Source organism: Lycium ferocissimum, chromosome 11 (assembly GCF_029784015.1).
Source record: "Lycium ferocissimum isolate CSIRO_LF1 chromosome 11, AGI_CSIRO_Lferr_CH_V1, whole genome shotgun sequence".
Lineage (NCBI taxonomy): Eukaryota > Viridiplantae > Streptophyta > Magnoliopsida > Solanales > Solanaceae > Lycium > Lycium ferocissimum.
This window is the reverse complement of record NC_081352.1, coordinates 115,529-140,063: the sequence shown is the minus strand read 5'-3', so window position 1 is coordinate 140,063 and position 24,535 is coordinate 115,529. Positions and strand designations below refer to the sequence as shown.

The following is a 24,535-nucleotide window of genomic DNA, read 5'->3' as shown; positions in this document are numbered from 1 at the left end:
GTATTTTTATACCTTTTCTAAAAGTTCAGAGGCATTTTTATTCTTTTCCGTTAAATTTTTTAAAAAATATTTGGGAGTTTGACTAAAAGTGCATCACTTATGCAAACATAATGTACTATTAGTGCTCCATGTGAAAGAATATGTATGATTTTGATCCAAACCCAAACATAATGCATGATTTTGGTCCTTTTCTCGGACTTTAAACTTCCATTAAAATTAATAATAGTAACTAATGCTATACACTCTAACAGATAGGTTTTCCAAACTAAACCTCCAAACTTAACAGATTCATTGAAGATTTCTTTCTATGCTGCAAGGCCGGCTTTAGGATGAAGCACCTAAAGCTTGTGCTATAAGCCCCCAACTTTGGGGGCTCATTTTTTACCAATAATAAGCTAAATACGTTAATTTCTTTTTTGGAGAATAACAAGTACTTTTAAGTAGAAAAGTAACATTTTTATATACAAAAAATGCAGGAGGTCACGTGTTCGAGCCGTGGACACAACCTCTTGAAATGCTTTCGAAAGCTGCACAGACAACTGGCTTGAATACTTACTTTCTCGGACCCCCAAATAGCGGGAGCTTAGTGACCGGGCTGCTTTTTTTTTATTATTATTAATTAAATTACTGAAGAAATCATATTAATGATATATAGATTAAATTATAAAAAATCAAAATATGAATGTAAATTACAGGAAATATAATGTTAATAAGAAGGAATGTTGAAATTATTTTGTTTTTGAAAGTTCCCACATGCGTTTTTTTTTAAAGCTATTCCTAGACAAGTTGTGGGACAAAAATAGCTCACCAAATTAATGTAGCTAGGGGCAAAGTATGTGAATATGAAAATAGACGGGCTTAAGTGAACCTCAAAGACATGTATTTTCTTGACTTCCCCGTCCATTGAAGCAACCGCTGTGCCAGAAAACGCCAAAACTCATTTTTCAACCAATCAAAGTTTCGATTTACCCTTTGAGATCTCCGTAATTGACACTGATTACTCTGTGAATCATCCTGAATATTTGCCATCTACAAATGCTCTCAATTTGATTGAGCGTTTTTGCTGAATTAAATTGTCTTGTCCAGTTTTTGTTCAATTGGGAAGACATGGAGAGCATGTTGCCAACGACGTCGTTTTCGTCAAAATCAGAAAGGAGATCAAAATCAAAGTCAATTCAAACATCTAAACCTTCATTAGTTATGGCATTAATATCCTGCTTCGCTTGGTTATATGTCGCCGGCAGGTACATTTATTCAATTATGTGCACACTCTCCAATGTGTTATTTCTTTGATTAACTATTTTATAAAGTTTCAATGTGCTGTGATTACGGTTTTATTTAGGTTATGGCAAGATGCAGAGAATAGAGTGTTGTTAGCTAGTCTTTTGAAGAAGAATTCTGAGCAGGTTTCTTCTTCTTTTCTCTACACTAGTTTTATTTTACACTCTGTGATTCACACTACCAGTTTAGAACATCTGATTTTCAACTGAATCGGATAAATTTTACTTGATTTTTGAAATAAAGTTATACATTTTAGAAACTACATTAAACTTGCTGCTAATTACAATTTTTTGTTAAAACAAATGTTTGAAAAATTGAAGTAAAAAAACTAACCACTTTGACTCTCCAAACATACTCCCTTCGTTTGATTGGGGACGAATTTTAAGAATGAAATGAGAGTAAGTTGTAACTATGGATCTTCTTGATACCGTTTTGTGAATGAAATACCTTACTTCATCAACAAAAAAGAAAGAAGAATGAGATGGAGACTTTCGATGTTTGTAGTCTTAAACATGCCATAACAGTTGTGTGATTACAAGACTTTATAAACTTGTGGTCTTACACATGTCATAACATTTGCGTGGTTATAAAAGCTTGTCTCTAAGGAAAAAATGGGAAGATTAAGTTTAGTTGTTTCCAAATTTAGAACTAGGTCATTTTTTTTTTGGAACCGACTTAAAAGGAAATAGGATCAGATAAACTAGAAGTGTTATATAGATCAGGACATAAGGAGTATTTCTAATTTCTTAGAATGATTTTCTTTGTGCTCCAAGAAATTTGGGGAAGGAAAGTCTTGGAATATTGTGAAGTGCTATTGTGGTGTCTCAATGTTAGGGAAGACCCAATTATTACTGTATTTGGAAATGCTCTGGAGGTTACACCATGGATTATTTATTGATGGGACTTATATGGGAAAATGAAATGATCCTAATGGTAGCAGCCCGTTTGATCTATATAATATAGGATTATTGCGACGATTTGTTTTTGACTTTTTCACATCATCTTTCAGATGCGCTATCAGATGAACTCCAGTAAAGGGTTATGTTTTCTAGATGTTAGAAGTTTTTCCTTACATGTTCACGAAATACTAATGGTCTAAGCAGTGGCTTGAAGATTGGATCATTGGCTTACGTATAGTGGTGCCACGGATAGGTCTATACAGTATCTTACTTGGTACTGCTAATGTTGTTAGCATTTTCTAATGGTGTTGGCTTCAACACTTATCTGAGCTTTAAAGACCTGATATTACTTATTTAGCTAGTTTTTTTGCCTGGTTCTTTCTTCTTAATATTGCATTGGATTAATATGGCAGAGACCAAAGATGCTGACAGTGGAAGACAAGCTAATGGTTTTAGGATGCAAGTACGGTTTTCAGATTCCCCTGTTCTTTTGTCTAAACCTAAATGCATATACAAGCATGTGCAGACCATTGCATTTGAGCTGACTTAGACATCCCATATTTTTCCAGGGATCTGGAGAGGAGAATAGTTGAAGTTGAAATGGAATTAACAGTGGCTAAGAGTCAAGGTTACCTCAAGAATCAGTTGAAACAGAGTGGTTCATCTTCAGGCAAACAACTTCTGGCTGTTATAGGAATTTATACGGGATTTGGAGGTCGATTGAGGAGAAATGTGATCAGAGGGTCTTGGCTGCCAAATGGTCAGTCTCGATATTAATTTTGCTTTGGGCATGGATATTATGTTTTTTTTTTTTTTTTTTTTTTCTTTCTGAAACATATGTATAATGGTATGCCATCATTGATGTATGATGAGCTAAATCTTAGAGATTATCGTAACTCTGAAGCTGCCATCCCGAAAGCAAAAGAACAGATTAAAACTCGTTGATGTATATGGTGCCTTCAAATTTTGTCATAGCTTGTTATTTTGACATTAGTCCATTTTAGCTGGGTTTCTGAAGAAGGAAGAGAAGACCCACAACATTGGATGTTTCTCCTCTAACTCTTATGTGGGTTATATGGAACGAGAGGAGTAGGCCCTTAACTAAAATCAAAATGGAGGAGAGAAATAGGATAACGTTTTAAGGGGTTAAGAATGATTTTGTACATTTGAGGAATAGCCTCTTGTCTCTAGATTCTTTTCGGTGCACCCCTGAGGTCCCTGCTTGTATAGATGATTGAGTGAGTTTGGTAGAGATCTAACCTTACTGTCGGTTCTCTACTTTTTGACTTTCGGCTTGTTTGCACATATTTTTCCAATATGGCTACATCAATAAAATTATTCACCTTATCAAATTAATGATATTAGTCCATTTGATGTCTATCTGTGCATGGTTTAAGTGGTCAAAATATGCATAGTTTGACGCGCTCAGAACTCTCAAAAATGCCTTTTGATGAGTAATGGAAGATGGTTTGAGTGGCCCAGTGAAGATGGAAATGTTATTTCAAGTCTTTTAAGTGTAGTTGTCTTTGTAGATGACATGATATCACGATAGATCAATGTTATTAAAAGCTATTGCTTCGTCACTTAAAGTGAGGCAAGATGCAAAATAATGGGTTATCGCTTCATGGGTGAAGTCATCCGCTCTAGGGAAGTGTGCGCTTCAAACAATTACACACAAAGTCACTTCTTTGGTTCTCAACTTTGAGTAGTTGGTTTACCTTGGAAATTGTTGTATACTGGAAGCTGAAATTAATTATTTTACTTAAAATGAAGTTTAATTGTTATTGTACTAAATTTGTAAATCTTCAATATCTTTTAATTTCACGTAAATTGTGCGCTCCACTTCAAAGAAGCATATGCTTCACATCTAGCTTTTCTCTTCAAGCCCCATGTACTGTTTTGCACTTTTTGTTTTTTCGCTTTTAAAGACAGATGGAGTTATTGGCCTAACTAACGCAAGTAGATTTTGAGCTAGAAACATTTGGAATAGCTGAAATCGGTGCATATTCTCTTTAGAGCTGACTACAATAAGTAATAATTATGAAAATATCATTGATTGTGTTTATTTTCTTTTAATTTGGAAACTTATCTTGGAGTGATGGCTTTGGTTGCTCGCAAGTTTCAGATTTTACTGGATCAGTTACAGTTTGGCATTTAGTTCTATTTGCTTTTCAACTTTTCTTGAAGTTTTCACTCATTGATCAAACACAGAGCTTCCTGATGTTTGTTTAGAAGTAATAAAACTTCATTTTTTTGTTGAAGATAGGGTGTAAAGTTTCATGGTACAAGTTTTGACTCCTGCTACACGTCCTTCACGACATTGATTAGATTTTTATTTTTAAAAGGGAGAAGGGCAAATTTGTCTTTGTACCAGCGCTGAAACTGAGCAACTTTGCCTCTGTTAAACTTTTGGTCTGATATTACGGCCAATGCTAGGGAAAAATCTCATTTTTGACCTTTGATCTCTAAGGAAGCTCCAATATGAGGTTCATTTAAACCTTAGTCAAATGTTGAGGAGTAAATTTGGAAATAAGCTCCAATATGAGGTTCATTTAAACCTTAGTCAAATGTTGAGGAGTAAATTTGGAAATTTCTTCTCAAAGAATTTGGATATGTGGAGTCTACCCGTTTTGTGCTGGGGCTCCCTTAATGACAAGGGAAAAGTAACACGATTTGCTAATGGCGAGGGTATAATGGACCAAAAGTGTAACGGACGGAAAATTTGAGCAATTCCGAATAGTACAAAGGCAAATCTGGATATTTTCCATTTAAAATTTCTGCTATTGCTGGTGCTTTTGATACATCTAATATTTTCTTTTCTGTGACAGTTGATGCTTTGTCAAAACTTGAAGAAAGAGGAGTGGTCGTGCGGTTTGTAATTGGTCGGAGGTTTGTGCTACCTACTGAAAACTGGAAATTTGCATTTCTGCTTATTTGAGCTTTTAGTGGCTTTGCGCATCTCTGGATTACTTGAACTTGTTGGCAGTCCCAACCGAGGTGATAGCTTGGACCGCAATATTAATGAGGAGAATCGAGCGACAAAAGATTTCTTGATTCTAGTAAGTTTGTTTATATTCATTTTTGCCTAACCTATCTGTATCTTATTGTGGTATAGTTTGAATTGGGTTCTATCCAAATAGTTGCTGCAAAGACATGTTGGTTGCAGAAATGTCATGTTAATAATAAAAGTCATGTGCGTAAATGATCATTAGAGCTTAGTCTGCACACATTCTCCTAATTCTTTTTGCGTCATGTCGACTTGTTCTGTATGCAGCTTACTTTTGCTTACCTATATTTTTCCAATTATTAAAAGGAAAGTCATGAGGAAGCTCAGGAGGAATTGCCCAAGAAAGCTAAATATTTCTTTAGTTCAGCGATACAAACTTGGGATGCAGAGTTTTATGTGAAAGTTGATGACAACATTGATGTTGACCTTGGTAAAATCCTTATCCTTCCTCTAGAATTATGTTTAATCAAGCCCCTCGATGTGGGCTTTTTTAAAATTCTGTTTAACTATATTCTATTAGATGGGTTGATTGAGCTCCTCCAAAAACGCCGTGGTCAAGATAGTTCTTACATTGGATGCATGAAATCAGGAGAAGTAGTTTCGGAAGAGTAAGATTGTCTTTCAGATTTTTCTCAGCTTAATATCATGTATGCAATACATTAAGCATTAAGTTTCACCTTTTCCCCCCTTTTCCAGGGGAAGGGCATGGTACGAGCCAGAATGGTGGAAATTCGGAGATGAAAAGTCGTAAGTATTACTGAGTCCTCAAACTGATGCCTCCTTGTTGCTTTATATGGTACTTTGGCTTTTATATAAGCTTATGCTTATAGGGTCCAAATGACTTTTAAGTCTGTTATGGGGAATAAAACAGGTGTATATTCTCGCATCTAAAATTATGCATAGTAATTTTAGTTGTTAGATGTTTTGATTAGAATGAAAACTGACTTTGCTTGAATTAGTTTGTCAAATGTCATGGATGTATCTATTTAGCCTATGTACAAGGTGTTCCGGATATTCTTTTAGTAAACTTTATCTTTCTGCTTATCTTACTATGAAGTGGCAGATCTAGAACTGGGAGCTGCTCATAGAAAGCAGATCTAGAACTGGGAGCTGCTCATAGAAAGCCTAATTTATTATACCTGATATCTAATTAGATTAATTTGTTAAAGAATTTCTCAAGTGAATAGGGCTAACTATAATATTCACTAATGTTGGCACATGCTAAATTATTTTCAGTTACTATTTGCATTTTCCTTAATTGTCGTGCATTTGCTGTGCTTTTGAGTTGTGTGCAGGCTTATTAGAATGCTTATATTCCTCTTTCAAAAAATGAAACTCTCAACTGGGAAAAATTCCATTTTCCACGTCGTCGATTTACCTTGGTGAATTTCTTGGTACCTGTCCCTCCTCCTCTCTACTTTAAAATGACATGAATTTCTTTTCAGGTACTTCCGACATGCAGCTGGTTCAGTTCTGGTGCTTTCCAAAAATTTGGCCGAGTACATTAACATAAACAGGTTAGCTATAGTTTTTTGGAAAAAAGTTTAGCCATACATGTATTTCTTTGATTTTGTCTGAACTCTAATTTGTTTTAGTTGCAGCTACCATGTGATTCTCTGAATTTGTTATTAGGGTAGGTCTGCTGTGGGTTTTCCTCTCCCCACCCTGCAATAGCAAAACCCATTGCGCTTATCATCATTATTTTGTTAGCTTTATTTGCCAGTGTTATTAAGGATACCTTAGCCCCCCCTCTTACTTACTCATTTTGCAATTACTAGAACTTAAACCATAAGTAATGATCTGAAATAACAGTCTAGCATCCCTTCAACACAAATTAGTTTGTCATAACATTCTGATACATGTATGATGGAACATAAATTTTCCTAAAATTAACAAAAGCTCAAAGGGATGTTTGCTTTTACCCAAAAATCAGTAATAATCACTTTCCTAGGACAAAGTTTTGATAGAGATTTGCAAAGAATATGTGGGTAACCTGCATATCCATGACTTTGCTATCTTGTATATGGAGTCTTTATGTTTTCATCCTCTTCTTGCCGTAGTTTAAGTTTGTGGTTTTAGGTGAAGTGGTCTCTAAGTTTCCACAACACCAACTTGAGCCCCCTTTGAACTTTTTGCAGCTATTTCTTTTACAACGCAAGATTTTATTAAAAAGCAGTATCAACAGGTGCTGTAGCAAAATACAAAGAGCTATACTTGATCACGTTAAATCCCTACAAAATTTAACTATTTAGCATATCCTGGATATTGAAAACAGTGTTTTCCATTTTTCCAGTAATACATATTTTGAATGCATCTATGTTTCACTAGTTGAAGTTGCTCCTTTTGCCATTAAAACATCTCCTATTCCTCTCAATCCAGATTGTCCATGGTATGCATAATGGAATGGTGAACCAGACGTTGCAGCTAATTGCTTGCAGAAGTTAGGTTGAGGGTGGGATATTGGACAAAAGATAATAGAGACCTTTTTGGAGGCCGTAATCTATTCATAAAATCTAAAGGGACACCCTTATACTCTTTTTAGCCAAGTGCCCCAAAACTATTTAAGACATACCCAACCAGGTCTTTATACCTAAGTTACTCGGACTCTTCGAAAGTATTGCCGCACCCGTGTCGGATCCTCCAAAAATACACTACTTTTGAAGGATCCGACACGCACCCAATGACATTTTAGGAGAGTCCGAGTAACTTTGCTTTATACTAGTTTCCATCACAAGCAAGCATTTAAGGTCCTATGTTAGTGTGCAAAAACCACTTTCATCATCTATATTTTCAGAAATTTAAGAGCATTATTCCGTACTTATTGGTAATTTGGTGCCTACTTAGTTATCCAATGCTCTCTCTCTCTCTCCCTCCCTCTCTCTCTCTCTTAAATAAGTGTTTTGGCAACTAATAAGTAAATAAGAATGGAACATTCTGCTGGAAACTAAGCTTATGTTTATCTACAACACCTTTAAAAGGACCTAAATAGGCTTTTCAGTCTCCATATTTAAGAAAAAGGTTAAACTATAGCAAGGGACCATTATCTTCTCAAAGTATCACGTACCTCCTTGACTCATTCTTTTGTCTTAACTAAGCCATTTATTGCTCAATGTAGTTTCACCTAATCCTAATATTTTATATTAATTCCTGATTCCAAAGACTGTTAAAAATAGGAGGAAAGTAGTAATATCTTTGATTTTCAGGAGAAAGTTCAGTTCACTTGAAAGTTAATATATAATCTCAATTAATGAAGAAACACTTTCTCCAACATTGAGGTCCTGTAAGTTCAGATCAGAACACAATGTTAAATGCTTAGAGTTTCTTTTTTCTTAAATTCTTAACATGTGCCTTACTTAATCTAGACGTTCACCTACAATTCTAAAGATGTCAATCGTCCAATATCGGAGTTCTCAAATTACTCTCTTTGACCAAATAGAAGAGCTCATTTTCTGTTATCAATATTCAGAAATAATTAGTTAGAAGTACTATTTTTACCCTTTTGCCACAATGAAGAACATAAGATTGGCACCAAAACTTCAAAGCTACTGCATTTTTCTCCCGTTTTAAAGGCCAATAATACAGTAGTGGTCAGCTGGAGTTAACTGAAAGATATGTCCTAGATTAGACTAATCAAGATTAAAGACCTAATTGACTTTCACGGAATTGAAGGTTCACTAAATTTATCATTATTGCATTACTGTAGATACTTATAAAAAAAAAAAAGAAATAGCATTATTATAGATTGATAACAGAAAACACTACAAGAGGACTTTGAGGACTCAAATTATACAAGGCCTAGTTAAGACTTTGAATATTTGATCGGTGCCAAAAAATAGTGGAAGGGCTTAGCCATGACTTTTAAATTACCTAAGAGCATCTGATCTCACTCCCCTATATAGAAATTCTTGGCTGAGTTGTTCTTCCTCTTATTTGATGTGTTGCGTCGAAGAAAACTGACACTTCTGGTTCTAGTGTCTTGTAGTTGTTTTTAAGTGTTCCATTGTTTCTGTTATGCAGTGCTTCATTGAAGAGTTATGCACATGAGGATATATCAATTGGATCATGGATGATGGGTCTTCAGACAACTTACACAGATGACAGCCGCCTATGTTGTAGCACCTCCGGCCAAGGTAAACAGTTAAGTCTTATTTGTGCTGGTATCAACCGGGTTTAAGTCTTTTGGCTTGTGATCCTTCTAGAGTATTCTTGATGTATGTTTTTGTTGACTGAGTGTGCATGAAACCCTAGATACAATTGAGGGAGAAAAAAATCACGAAAGCAGAAAGTGAGGAGCCTCAACAATGACTAGTTCTATGTATAGGGATAGTAAAAGGATCCTATGAGAAGAAAGGATTGAGACCGAAATCATTTCTTTCCCCTTCTCTTTTGTATATGTATTGTTCTCTTTCTAAGTCGAATTATTTATGTTATTGAACGTTGGCCTTTGTATTCAATGTGTTAACATCTCAGAACTCTGTTTTCCAGACAAGGTGTGCTCATTGGCATGAACAGGAATGATGTCACTCCATTTCATCTTGCTGTGACAGCTTTTCCATTCGTTTGTATTGGAGCATCCCATAACTCGAAATGGAAACATCCTGTTTCTGCCTCAGGTACCATTGACATTCTTGCTGACGTAAATCGGCTATTATATATGTGGAGTGGGCAAAATTCTTTTATATGATATGTACACTACTATTGGACTAGAGAACGTAAACTCGGAGAACTTTAGTTGATTAAAGATGGAGATATTTGTGGATAGAGCTTTGACGAACTGATTAAATCAGCGGAACATGATTTTGTCCTTGCCATGATCATATTCTTATATACTATTGATCAGGGAAGAGGGACAGGTCACCGTCAGTAGTCAGTACTAACATAAATTGGATGTTATGTGATTTAAAAATGTTACATGTGATTTCTTTTGATTCTCACTTATACAATTTGAAGATCAAGATACCTGTTAAGCCCCATTTCCTATCGATAAAAGCAGCAACAAAGAGGAAGGAGGAAACCGCCATAATCTGAAGTTGAATGTAAGCTACATCACAGCTCCTCTAAACTCAAGATATGTTAAGACAGGATTTGACTAAGCTTATTTTGCCATCGATGGGTCTGTCACTTGTCAGCAAAAGCTTTTTCTTCCAAATTCAGCTTTAAAAGTTTACATCCGATGACTGATACGTTAGTAGTTAGAGCCGTTGATAGAGGCAATGGAAGTGACACCTCTCAAAAGTTTTGGTCTTTCTACCACAACGGAAAGCAAACCGCAGCTGACAAATTTGCAGTTAAACTTGTGCGAAAATATAACAGTAATGGACTCTAAGAAGAGGAATCTGTTATTTTTCTATTCGTTGATCGTTTCTTTCCATTTTTACCTACCTCGAATTCCTCCCCAGTCAACAAGGAAAAACAAAAAGAAACAGGTTGAGAATAATGGGCAAAAGAAATATTGAATGCTTTGGGGATGAAGCAACTCTGCACCATTGTTTGCTAAAGAATTATGTGATATTCTTGGCGCGAGGAAATTTACCTCGTTTGCAACTTCTTATTATGAAGTTGGGAATCAATAGCCTACTTCACGATGTCCAAATCACCGCCACTTTTCTCTCCATTTTCCGTGGATGCTCCATTTAGATTTGTGAGAAATGCATTATTTTGTTTTGGTGGGTCGTATTTAACTTCCTTCATCAAACCAGTACGGTTTGGCATGCTTAACAATCTTTCATTTACTTCCGTTTCTTGTCATATAGTTGAATGGTAAATGGTTTCATACGGTACAATAAACTTAATCCGTTCAAATATTGTAAAAAAAACTCGTCACGTGTTATGGAACGTTGAGGGACATAGAGGAAAAATAGTGTAAATCTGGTTTTAGATGGAAAATAACTCTTCAAAAACTCAGTGCATAAATAAGCAGTAGCGAGTAGTTAGATTGGTAAGCGTCATTTTACAGAGGGACGAAATTTCGAAAAAAAAAATAATCAGAATTTCCGAATTGACTACTACTCCCTCCGTTTCATAATAAGTGACTTTTTAGTCTTTTCAAAAAATTTCAAAATAAGTGGTGCTTGTTGTAAAATAAAATTGTGTACTAAAATTATAAAGCAACAAAAAGGCACAGAGAGAGAAAAAACGAGAGAGAAAGCAAGGAGTAGTACTTTTCTATTTTCTATTTTCTATTTTTGGATGTATTTTCATCTACACCACATGTGGCTATTTATAAGCAAAAGTAAAACTTGGGCAAAAGAGCATGCTACAGTGATGGCCACATGGCATCCACATATGCTATCCACATTTATTTATAACACTCCCCCTTGGATGTCCATGTAAATTAAAAATTCTAGTGAAAGAAAATTACTATACATAGTTATTTGTAATACGCCTGCTTGTCGCTCATTAAAAACGCTTCCAGGAAAAACCCAGTGGGACAAAACCTTGGTTAAGGGAAAAAGAGTGCAGCGCATATTTACTTCCGCTGTTGGAATGTCTCGAGGACGGCGCATTCCAATTTTGTATATTAGCTTCTCAAATGTTGAGGTTGGTAATGCCTTAGTGAACAAATCTGCTAAGTTATCACTTCGAACTTGTTGAACATCTATTTCACCCTTCTTTTGAAGATCATGAGTAAAAAATAATTTTAGTGAAATATGTTTTGTTCTGTCTCCTTTAATGTAACCTCCTCTTAGTTGAGCTATGCATGCAGCATTATCCTCGTATAATGTTGTTGGAATATTCCTCTCCAAAGGAAGGCCACATGTTTCCTGAATATGTTGAGTTATTGATCTCAACCAAACGCATTCTTGACTTGCTTCATGAATGGCTATTATCTCTGCATGATTTGAAGAAGTAGCAATCATAGTTTGTTTTGTTGAACGCCATGATATAGTTGTACCTCCACATGTAAATAAATAACCTGTATGGGATCGAACTTTATGTGAATCAGACAAATACCCTGCATCTGCATAACCAATTAGTTGTGAATTGGATTCATTTGAATAAAACAGTCCCATATCAATGGTCCCTCGGAGGTATCTGAATATATGTTTAATACCATTCTAGTGTCTTCTTGTTGGGGAAGAACTAAATCTTGCTAATAAGCTTACAGAGAAAGCTATATCTGGCCGAGAATTATTGGCAAGATACATTAATGCCCCAGTTGCACTGAGATATGGTACTTTAGCACCAAAAAGTTCTTCATCATTTTCATAAGGTCGAAATCGATCTTTATTAATATCAAGTGATCTCACAACCATTGGGGTACTCAATGGATGTGATTTATCCATGTAAAATCTCTTTAAAATATTTTCAGTATATGTTGATTGATGGACAAATATTCCATTTATAAAATGCTCAATTTGTAGAGGAGACGTAATTTCGTTTTTCCAAGGTCTTTCATTTCAAATTCCTTTTTCAAACATTCTCGCCTTTGGAGGCTCTTCAGGAGTTCCAATAATATTCAAGTCATCAACATATATAGCTACAAATCGAGCTCTATAACGGTATACACGTATATGACAAAGACCTCTCTATAATAATTAAGATTTTTCGGAACCAATCTTTTATGTTATATTTTACTTCTCTGTAATAGCATTTTACTTATAACGGCAACAACCAACTTTATGACAGTACGCTCTTTATAAAATTACCCCCCATATAACGGCTATCCTTTTTTCGGGTAATATAGTAGTTAATTATCTTCATAAAAAATAGAATATATATGGTTACCAATAATAAGTGTATAGATTTTGATCAAATAGTTAATTTGATACTTTAATATACTATATTTATGACAGAATATTACATATGAATACATATTGTAATCTAAGAATATCATTGTCTTCTATATCTTTATTTAATATACATATGATATCATTGTTTTATTACAATAAATAAAAGAGCTTCATGGAAAAATATTTAATTTGATATTTTAATATACTATATTTCTATAGATTTAAAATGTACATCTTAGAACTTAAAACTTTATACATTCAGTTATGAATTTATTGAAATTGTATTAACTTTCTTAAATGTTTAGTTAGTGAAGTATTCATATCTTTGAGATTTAAATTTTAAATAATTTGTTATTTTTTACAACATTAAAAATAAAAAGCATAGGTTTTATGCATCTTTTTTGCCTATAACGGCCACATATTATTTTAATGGCAAATGTTGTTACGTGTGTATAACGACAACTCTCTATAATGACAAAAAATTTCGGACCCAACGATGCTGTTATAGAGGGGTTTGACTGTATTATGATAAATTCTGATCCAGACCTTTTCATAAAGACACAAGGACAAATTGGTTCATTTTTATACCCTTCTTTCAATAGGTATTCGCTAAGGCCATTATACCACATGTGCCCTGATTGTTTTAATCCGTATAAAGATTTCTGAAGCTTTATTGAATAATTTTCCCGGGAATCTTTATATGCTTCAGGGATTTTCATGAAAATATCATTGTCCAGTGAGCCATATAAATAGGTTGTGACAACATCCATCAAATGCATATCAAGTTTTTCATGGTAACGTATTTATAAGATATCTGAAGGTGATTGCATCCACCACAGGAGAATATGTCTTCGTATAATCAATGCCAGGTCTTTGCGAAAATCCTTGTGCCACAAGTCGTGCTTTATATCTTACGACTTCATTTTTCTCATTTCGTTTTCGCACAAAAACCCATTTGTACCCCACTGGCTTTACACCTTTAGGTGTTCGAACTATTGGTCCGAAAATTTCGCGTTTTTCAAGCGAAGCTAATTCAACTTGAATTACATCTTTGTTACACCTCGAAAAAATTTTCGTTGATGCACAGTGAATAGGCTAACGAAGAGCACGAAGTGTATGGTATTTCAATAAGTAAATAATGACATTTGATGACCCTAAGTAAGATTTCAAAGACATTCGATGTTAGACGAGAAAGGTTGCCAAGAGAAGGCAAGGCATATGATATGTATCGAAAAGGATTTGCGAGTAACAAGTTAACGATGATTTAACGATGTTGTGGAGAAGAGTTATAACGTCCCTTGGATTGCTAATGAAGTGTTAAACAAGTGTTAAGAAGGCTCCATAAGGATTGGAGATCAAACGAACGACGGAGATCATTTCAGGGGAAAGGGGTTATACGACCGACTTATACGGTCCGTATAAGGGTCCGTATAACACCCAGCAGAGATGGTGTTTGCCCAGTGGTGAACCACGACCACTTATACTGGCCGTGCAATGTTCCACGGACCGTATAGTTAATAAAACATAAGTCCCTTATTTGGCCGATTTCTAGTTTTTGTATAAATAGATGCCTTGGGTTCTTTTACTTCATTTATCATCTTTTACAAGTATTGAGAGCTCAAAACCCTTCTCTAAGCACATTTCACTCAAGTCCAAAGTAACACAAAGATCAAAAGGCTAGAATTAAGTGTTTATGTGTTAGAAAGCTTCCAAGGGTTAGAAGATTACAAGAAATCCAAGTGAAGGTAAAACTAGGGTTTTGCTCAAGTGAGATGTTTGCACCCAAGGTTCATTCCTACACCATCTAAGGTAAGTTTTATGGTATTTCCATGTTGTTTAAGGTATTTGAAAGTTAAAACACTTGGATTATATAAGGAAATAGGAAATGGGTCATGAATGTGGAAGTAGTGTCACTTTTGAGTAAATGTTTTGGATGAGTGATGATTCTTGATACATTATGATTATAATCATGTTATAAATGATATTGAGAACATGGAATAGACATTGTATATGAATGAACGTAATCGTGTGATATGACCATGAATGTGGATGATTGGAAGTGAATTGAAAAGTAAGGACAATGTAGGTAAATAAAGGCTATGGTTATGATGTTGTGAAGGTTATTATTAATGTTTGGAAGTTGGTATATGAGATAGAGAAAGTCGTATAAATAAAGAAGATGTTGTCCAATTTTCTCTAGCTTTAGTCAAGTATGCTAAGCTATCGATTATCTAATGCTAGTATAAACTCTAATGAAGGTAGAACGTGAGCATTGAAGGAGAACGTTCAAGTGATAGAATAGTGTTACACCTCGGAAAATTTTCCGTTGATGCACAGTGAATAGGCTAATGAAGAGCACGAAGTCTACGATGTTTCGATAAGTAAGAAATAGCATTTGATGATTCTAATTAAGATTTCCAAAGACATTGGAAGTGGGAGACCAAAAAGTTGTTAAGGAAAGCAAGGTATACGTCATGTGTCGGGTAAGATTTACGAGTATCGAATTAACGATGACTTAATGAAGTTTTGGGGAAGAGTTATAACGTCTCTTGGATTGTTAATGAAGTGTTAAACAAGTGTTAAGAAGGTTCCATAAGGATTGGAGATCAAACGAAGTGACGAAAACAAGTTCGGTGGGTCGGTGGGTTATACGGCTCATTATACGGACCGTATAATGGACCGTAGGACCATCACGGTGAAGGTCCCCTCAATCGGGTGGAATTATACGATCAGTTATACGGACGGTATAAATTTATACGGCCCCGTATAATGGACCGTATAATGGTTCCGGTGAAGGGTGAGTGAGGACCATTTCACGGTCACTTATACGGACCGTATAAGTTATACGGACCGTATAAAGTGTCGTATAACGACCGACGGATCGAATGCCGAGTTATTAAAAAGGGGACCAAGTTTATTATTTCATTTTCACATTTCACACCTTCTCTCTAGAATATTTCTCCCACACAAATTCAAGAGATATTAGTGATCAACTACATCAAGTTAAGTGCATCAAGTGTAAGAAACCCATTAAAGTTCATCAAAGACAAGGAATCCAAGTGAAGGAAAAACTAGGGTTTTGCTCGAAGTGAGGTATTTGCACCCAGGTTCAACCTACACTATCTAAGGCAAGTTTTATGACATTTCCTTGTTGTTTAAAGTATTTGGAAGTTGAAACACTTGGATTATATGAGGAAATAGGAAATGGGTCATAAATGTGGGAATAGTGTCACTTTTGAATAGATGTTTGGAATGAGTTATGATTCTTGATACATTATGAGTATAATCATGTTATAAATGATATTGAGAACATGGAATAGACCTTGAAGATGAATGAACGAAATTTGTGTGATATGACCATGAATATGGATGAATTGGAGTGAATGGTGAAGTAAGAGTAATATAGTTGACTAAAGGCTATTGTGATGATATTGTGAATGTTATTATTGATGTTTGGGAGTTGATATATGATATGGAGGAAGTCGTATGAATAAAGAAGATGTTGTCCGATTTTCTCTAGAATTAGTCATGAATGCTAAGCTATCCATTATCTAATATGAGTGTGCACTTCAATGAAGGTAGAACGTGAGCCTTGAAAAAGAACGTACAAGTGATAGAATAGTTGCACGAAAAGGTATGTAAGGCTAACCCTTCTTTCATAAGGCATGGTCCTTTGGCCAAATATTTGTCCTTTAACAGTTTATGATATTCTCCAATGATCACATCTCTACAGAAGCTATTAAGCATGATGCTCAAATGATACGATTGTACTAAGTTTCTTATGCGACGAGAAATCCTTTAAGGAATGAAATGAATGATGATAGTAAAAAGGCTAAAGATAATTATGAGCTTATATGTATATGTGCCCATGAGAGGATATTGTGGACCCCCGAGCTTATATGGCCGGGTAGAATATAGTGAATATGTATATCTATATACGATGATGCACGCGCACCACTGCAGTTGGGTACGAACAACCCTGAGCCTTGGTAGGGCCAGGTATGACACTGAGCCTTGGTAGGGCAAGCTATGTGAAACACCGAACCTACGTGGTCGGGTATGCTATATAAATGCTATGTATATGACATCAATATGAGTACGAATATGCTAAGAAAATGTAAATGCCAAGTAAAGGCTATATAAATGCTATGTATATGATATGAGCATGAGTATGAAAGGAAATATGAATACGAATACGAAAATCGATACGAAAGGTAAATGAGTATGGATATGGATGTATGTACACGAATACGCAATAGAAATGGAACGTCTTTTTATGGAAAGCAAGTAAGTGCTATGACGATGATGTTATTATCTCCCATCTTATGCTATTTCATATGTTATCTATTATCTTTCATATTGATATTGATCATCTTTACATACTCGGTACATTCTTTATGCGCGTCCTTTTGTTTGTGGATTTGCGTGCCCGCGAGTGGCCGAGGAGACAGGACTTGATCCATAGCTAGATTTCTGATGGACTACATAGCAGAGCTCCATTTCATTCGGAGCTACAGCTTTTGGTATAGATTTCTTTTGTGTACATATTTATGGGCTCGACGGGGTCCTGTCCCGCCCACATGTTATGATATGACGTACCCTTCTTAGAGGCTCGTAGACATGTGTATATGGTTAGACATGTTCGGCCTTGCTGGCCTATATTTTGGGATATTATTTTTTTTGGTAAAGTAATAAAATTTCATTAGTAAAGCATCAAGAAGATGCGAGGTTACGGATGGGCAAAAACGCTTCAACCAAAACGAAGCCGGACTTTAGCAAAGAAACTGTAGAACAATCAAAAAGATATCCCATCTCTCTTGTACTAGAGAAAGGAGCTAACAAAATCTAGAAAGGTATCCACCTTGTTTACGGGGGCAAAAAAATGCCAACTAAAAAGATTAACTAAACACTAGACTTTAGAGAGCAAATAGGAGCTGAGATTCTTCAAAGCATCTTGTTTCTCTCCTTCCATAGGGAATCCCAAAGATTCTGCTGGGATCATTCTCCAAATTCTTTTAATGGATTTGTCAACTCTCCGAGTATCCGCTAGCATAGACATCTTTGATGTTGAAGGGCATTACCCATTGGAGACCAAGCATAGGTAGAAAAAATACCGAGGCTAGGCTGTAGGGCAGTGCAAAAATACATGGTTGACACTTTCGTTGGTGCAGCACTTTGTGGCACATGTTAACGACGATTACACCTCTCTCTGATTGTCTTGTGTTAGGCATGCTTCGCCGAGTGCGGTCAAGTGAAGCAAGTAACTCGAGAGGCATCACTGGTTCTCATGCCTGGCTTCCCGAAGGCCAGGACCTCCCAAAAGGCTATTTTGAGTGCTCCGGTTGTTGTAACATTCCTTCGCGTGAAAATCTTTTCCTTAGAGCGCCAGAGGATTACGTACGAGATTACGCACGAAAGTACTTTGTCCCGGTCTTTCTAATAGAGAAAGAAAATCATCAACTTCCCAATCACAGCAAGTTTCTCCTTAAAATTGGTGTCCAACGGTTGTTATCTCTATATTGAGCTAATGTTGCTTCTTTGTTAGAAGCTATCGAAATAGTGCGGGGAATGAGTCTTTTACTAAAGTGTCCCAAGCCATTTGTCACCTGCCAAAATACGATCTTGAGCCCGTTTCCGGCCTTGAATGAGACGGCTGGAAGAATTCCTCTTGGAACCTGCTTGAGTGTGTTCCATACTCACACCATGTGGTTCGTTGCTTCTCTTTGCGATCCGGTGGTCTTGAATACCATATTTAGCTTTGATGATTTCCTTCCGGTACCACCTGCATTTGACCATATCTCCAAAGCCAACTTGCTGAGTAAAATTGTTAGGCTTAAAGATTTACGATTCGGCCATGGCCTTTGGGTTGAATAGCGGTGCCATTTGACCAAGAGAATTTGTGAGTAACAACTTTGTTACCTTCCCGTAGGAATTTCCTTACCGGCTTTGTCAATTTGCTTTAGCCCGAGCTTGGCATAGGGAAGAGTGACATACAATAAGTGGGAATGCTATCGAGACCTTTGTTGATAAGGGTGAGCCTACCACCCAATGAGAGGTATTGCGTACGCAAGTGGCTAGTCTTTTCTCCATTCTTTCAATGACCCCGCTCCGTGTCCCGGATGATTTGAATTTAGCACCAGGAAGTCCCAAATAGGTGGTGGGAAAGGGGCTGTTTTGCGACTAGAATATCGGCAAAGAGCTTAGGTTGGCCTTCATTCCTTTGGATATAAGTGCTCTTAAGCATATTAATATGAAGTCGAGAGAGATGGCCTCAAAGATCATGAGGGTGGTGTTGAGATTAGAGACTATTTGACAATCGGCTCCACAAAATATAAGGGTGTCGTACGCATATAGTAGATGAGAAGCGAGAGCGAGGGTGGAGGGATTTACGCCAGCTTGGAACCACTTGAATCCCATGAAGTTCTTTGGCCTTTGCTAACAGTGAGATAATCTTCCATCGCAATGATAAAGAGGAAAGGGGATAGTGGATCCCCTGCACAAGGTCACCGCTTTTGAGAAGAGAAAAACCCAATGGACTTGTTCACAGAATTGAAAACATTGTCGAAATACGAAATAAATCCACCTTATCCACGCTTTCCCCAAAACCCATTTGTGAAAATGTTGACTAAATAAGCCCGATTAAGTGATCTAAAAGCTTTCTCAATATCCAATTTGCATAGGATCCCGGACTATCGCTTTTAATTTTCCGGTCTAGCACTTCATTGGCAATCATGGATGCGTCGGTGATCTGCTTATTAACTTGAGAAAAAAGCACCTGTCACGTCCGGGAAACTAAGGAATCCGCCACTTTTCCCGACCCTCTTGTAGCTAGAATTTTGACGACAATTTGTAGACCTTTGCCTATAAGACTTATGAGCTATAATCTAGCTTCTGCGGCACCTTCTTCTTTGGGATAAGAGCAATGAAGGAGGCATTGCATGATCTCACTATTTGGCGATTCGATGAAAGAAATTAAAAGTTGCCTAAACGGCAGTGTTGCTTTAATGAAGTTCCGCTGATTTACGAAAGAAGGCCATAGTGAAACCATCGGGGCACTGGAGCTTTGTCGGGGGCCGAAGACATGAGAAACACGAGATCTCTAATTAGTGAAAGGAAGTTCAAGGTCCTCTTTATTAGCGTGTTGAGGCTTGACGGACCTTCGAAGGCAGTGGCGGGGTCTCCGAAGTTCGATCTCTTTTATAAATTTGTTGATAGTACTCAGTACCATCCGATCCTTCGCTTTATCTTGATTACTTCATTCCTTATTTTAAGGTTTGTCGATGGTATTGCCACTTTCTATGAGAGTTGGCCATTCTTTGGAAGAACTTTGTGTTCTTATCCTCTTTCAACCATACACGTCTTGATTTTTGTCTCATGAGATCTCTTCGGCGGTTACTATTTTTCGAAGTTGACTTAAGATTCGATGTCGACCTTTCTCTTCTGCCCAGAGAGTTCGAGCTCTCGCCTAGCGATCCGGCTTCCCAAGTTCTTTGAGTGCCTTGTTCCTTTGTGTCTCGATTCTTCCATATACCTCTGTTCCATTTAGCAATGTCTTTCTTGAGATTCCTTAGTTTACACGCATTAGCACAAAGTGGGGTGCACGATACGGTGTAAGAATTCCACCGTCCTTATCATGTCCATGAAACCCTCGGCTTGAAGCCACGTGTTTTCAAATTTGAAATAGGAAGGTGTGGCCTCCCGATCCGCTCGGGATAATTGGTTTATGATCGGAAAAAACTCTGAGCAAAGTGTGCGTTTGATAGCATTGAACGTCTCGCTCCCCGTTCGGTCGAGATAAGGAACACTGTCAATTCTAGAGGCTTGGAGAGACTCCTCCCTCTTGACCGAGTCGCATGTGCTCACGAAGTGGAGGGTCGATCAAATCCGGGTCCGGAAATAGTGTTGGAGAAGCGAGCGTCGCCACCCGGTCTTCTAACACGGTTGATCTTGCAGCAAATGCGCTGCACGTTGAAATCCCCTCGCATGACCCGTAAGTCGGACCACAGATCACGATAGATGCTAACTCGAAGCCAAAGATCCTCGCTTGCGGATTGGGTATGAGGGCCATAAACAACGAAAAGTGAAAACCCATTTGAAGTCCTCGACGAGACTTCCGAATCTACATGATAAAGAAAAGGCTCTTGCTTCAAAATCCGCACTTCCGAAAACTCTTTTGTCCCACGTTATTAATATCCTCCTTTGGTACCAAGCTGGCTTTGACTTACGCCGAAGATCCGTTTGTTTCCCCAAATTTGCACGATTAGAGATGGATTCCATGTCTACATTTGGTTTCATGCGAGCCGCAAATAATATAAACTCCCCCTTGTGAATAAGAGATTTCAAAGTGCTTCTCTTCTAACTTTATTGTTGAGACCTGGCATTCGGAGTGTTTTAACTCTCATACGGAATGAGCCTTGTGAGACTTGCCCCTTTTCTTTCTTCCCACTCCCGTCATGGAGACCCCAATCCAATCTTTTAAGTTCAATAACTGCGCTTTGCTTTTCCCTTTCTTTAATTCCCCTGTTTTATTTTTTTGCTCGAGAATCCGCGCTTTCATTCCTCCGTTCTCGAATAATTCCCGGAAGTTCATGTTCAAACCCGGCCAACATTTACCCCCCAACACTTTGCAAGCCTTCATCATTGTCAATTTAGTCCATTTTGAGGTTTCTACCACATCGGGGATATCAACGAGTTTGACTTTGAGGATCGTGCCAAGGCAAAGGAAGAAAAGCTCGTCAAGGGCGAGATGAGATACCGAGTCGATTCATTAGGAAGCTGACGATGCTTGAGAATAACGGTTTGGGTATATGAGGGTCCATCGTGTGTCTGCGTAGTGCCTTCATCATCCGCCTTCAGGCTCGGAGAGTGTCCCTCCATGAGTTCTAAATCACGAGGATAGAGCTTGAATTTCTAGTTCAAAAGGATCAAACGAGGATGAAGCATTCAAGGAAGATGAAGCTACGAAGCGGCGTAGGTCCGGCTTTGATACGGATGATCTCACACTTGCTTTTTTGTGTTGCTTGAAGTGTTTGCTTGTAAGTGGGCCTTTAGTGTAGTAACTTGTTGTTCAAAGCTAATGAAGTTCTCCTTTGTAGTGTTTCTTACTAACACGGCTATTAGAAGAGAATAAGGCGCCCGTTTGTGTTTAAATCCTTCGAATTCATTCTTTCTCACGAGTTCTCCCCGTATGCGTCACGTGAAACATTAATGGTATTAGCACATGGGGCCCGAGAAAGATTTTGACCCCGTCTTATTACCGACCTCGGGCAAACTAGTTGAAGGACCAGCGAGGTAAAGAAAAAGACCGAATTTCCTTGATTATTGGCAATTCGAAGATCCTATCATCAAATTCAAAATTCAAACTTGCCGGAAACTTCATGCGGATTTTTTGACGCGGATACAAGCCCCGGATCGAGGTGGGTTGTTCTTCGTATCTTCATCAACGATAAAACCCCCTTGCGAGCCTATATGTTCAAAAGTGTCCGTTGACCAAGCATTTAGGGAATTCAAAAACTTTCGACGGATGTTTCAGAAGCGGTTTGCCGGATTGCAAAGAGAAAATGTCATGCGACACCAAGATAAAGAAAGATGTCTTCCGTTCCAACCAATTCCCGCCTTTACCCTTATTGCCTCTTGCACGGAAGGAAGCTCAAAAGAGGAACCGATTGTGGTCTAAAGGTATGACTTTGATGCTGGCGGTAACTCTCCATCTACTAATGAACCATTTGCGAATAGTTTCGGGATTGGGGCTGGATGAAATGGATGGGTGAAGGTGCAATCAAAGCTTACGTCAGAGGATGCTTTCATTCAATTCTCCTTTGTTCGTTCCTTGACTTATTTCGCCATCTCTCGATGCTAGCGAAATTTGCGATAAGATTTTGTCAATGGGGGAGGAGGGGCTTGGATGGCTGCCTTTCTTTGAATTCCCCGAGAAATCGAAGGATTTTCTTCGTGATATCCGACCCGTCATCCATTGAGGGTGATCTCGGGGATTATCAACGTTGCTTTAGATGAACCATAAACCTCATGCGAACAAATCTACCATAAACATTGAAGTTTTGGTAGACTCAAAAAAATTGTGTTGTTGCTTCTTCCCCGCGCCCGTATAATCGTCCAATACCTTTGATGCTTGGATAAGCTCGCCGCACACCCATCTCAAGTTCAATATCCATGTTGATCTTGCTTGTGTATCTCTTGCCTTTCACGTTAACGAAAACCTAATTTATAATATTTGTCCCCGTATTCGTGAGTTCAAAGGATTTATCACTTTGATGAAAAAAAGGTTAGAGCCTGCGTATTTCGATGGGAAGTCAGGAGGGCGAAGAGACAGGCGAAGGAGTTTTATGCGATTGAGGTGCTTTCATGCACCTATCGAGGTCACACGGTGATGTTACGAAACGCGACTCGAATCGCCGGCGATGTTCCCGAAAAGCGAGAGGTCGTCGGCGTCCGCCGACGAGTCGCCGGCGTATTTTTCGGCCTTGTTTGAGTCACCGGTTATGTTTAAAACGACGAGAGGGTCGCCGGTCTTGAAGAAGATGCGAAAAGATTTGGAGGAGAGAGAAACGAAAAAGGACGAAGGAAAGAAGTCGGTGGAGAGCTATGGAGGAGAAGAGAGGAAGGCCGAGTCATGTTGGAGTGAGGGGCTGCGGTGGTGGTTTGAGAGAGAGAGAATCGGATGCGGGTACTATTGCAGCTTACCTTGGGATACGTTGTGCGGGAGCATTTTTTGAAATATTACCTTTTTTTTTTTTTTTTTTTGATAGCCTTGTCGGCTTATGTACATTTATATGGGCATAGTTGTTAATGATGATATAGATGTGTTGTTGCCCAATGAGACTAGAATGATGATGAATGAAAAGCATGATTTAGCTATGTAGCTCACCTAGATGTGATGTGAAAGTATGTTAAGGGGTGCCCGGGTGGGCTATTGCGGTGTTCGTCGCTGACCCTCCGGTTGGGTCGTGATAAAGTGGTATCGAGCTTGATTCGGTCTGGGAGTGTACGAGCCGTGTCTAGTAGAGTCTTGGTTATGGGTGTGTTGCGCGCCACACTTATAAACAAGAAGCTGCGGACATTTTAGGAATGAATGACTTTCTTTCTTTATAAGAATCGTGCGATAGAGCTATGATGTAAGAACTTTTTATTTCTTAACCATATGTTGTGTATTTCAGAAATGCCTGTAAAGAGAAAGGCTACGACGACCCGAAGGGCAAGACGGTGGCGAAAAGCGAGGCGAAAGGGCACGCCACTAGGTAGTAGAGAAGCGAGTCCCGAGTGCGGCTCGATCTCAGTCCTCCCGTTCGGTGCCTATATTAGAGGAGCGTGAGGGAGCCTCGCCCGGCTCCGGCACCTCGGCTCCTCCGGATCTTCGGGAAGATGTAAAAAGAGGTCGTTCGTTTTGCTCGCTCGGTGGTTCTTTGCTCGGACTCGGCAAAGTACGGGCAAGGTGATAGAGGCACATTGGTGCGGGGCCGTGACTTTATTAGTTTGAACCTCGAAATTCTTTGGATCGAAAGCGGATGAGGACCTCGGAATTGAATCAATGGTATGTTGAGGGACGCTCGGTTGATACGTACTTCGGACCGAATCGGTGGAGTTAGCGTCCTACGGCG

At 38.0% G+C, this 24,535-nt stretch overlaps 1 protein-coding gene across 1 annotated transcript; it reads left to right on the top strand.

Moving 5' to 3' along the window:
* Window positions 1–857: 857 nt before the first annotated feature.
* On the top strand, window positions 858–10,105 carry LOC132036154 (hydroxyproline O-galactosyltransferase HPGT3-like). The gene is made up of 12 exons (XM_059426409.1): window positions 858–1,244; window positions 1,343–1,406; window positions 2,594–2,643; window positions 2,750–2,940; window positions 5,009–5,069; window positions 5,167–5,239; window positions 5,494–5,617; window positions 5,708–5,795; window positions 5,884–5,934; window positions 6,633–6,704; window positions 9,205–9,317; window positions 9,673–10,105. Exons 1-12 carry the CDS (start codon window positions 1,108–1,110, stop codon window positions 9,693–9,695), a joined length of 1,047 nt encoding a protein of 348 aa, XP_059282392.1. The 5' UTR covers window positions 858–1,107; the 3' UTR covers window positions 9,696–10,105.
* The last annotated feature ends 14,430 nt before the right edge of the window (window positions 10,106–24,535 follow it).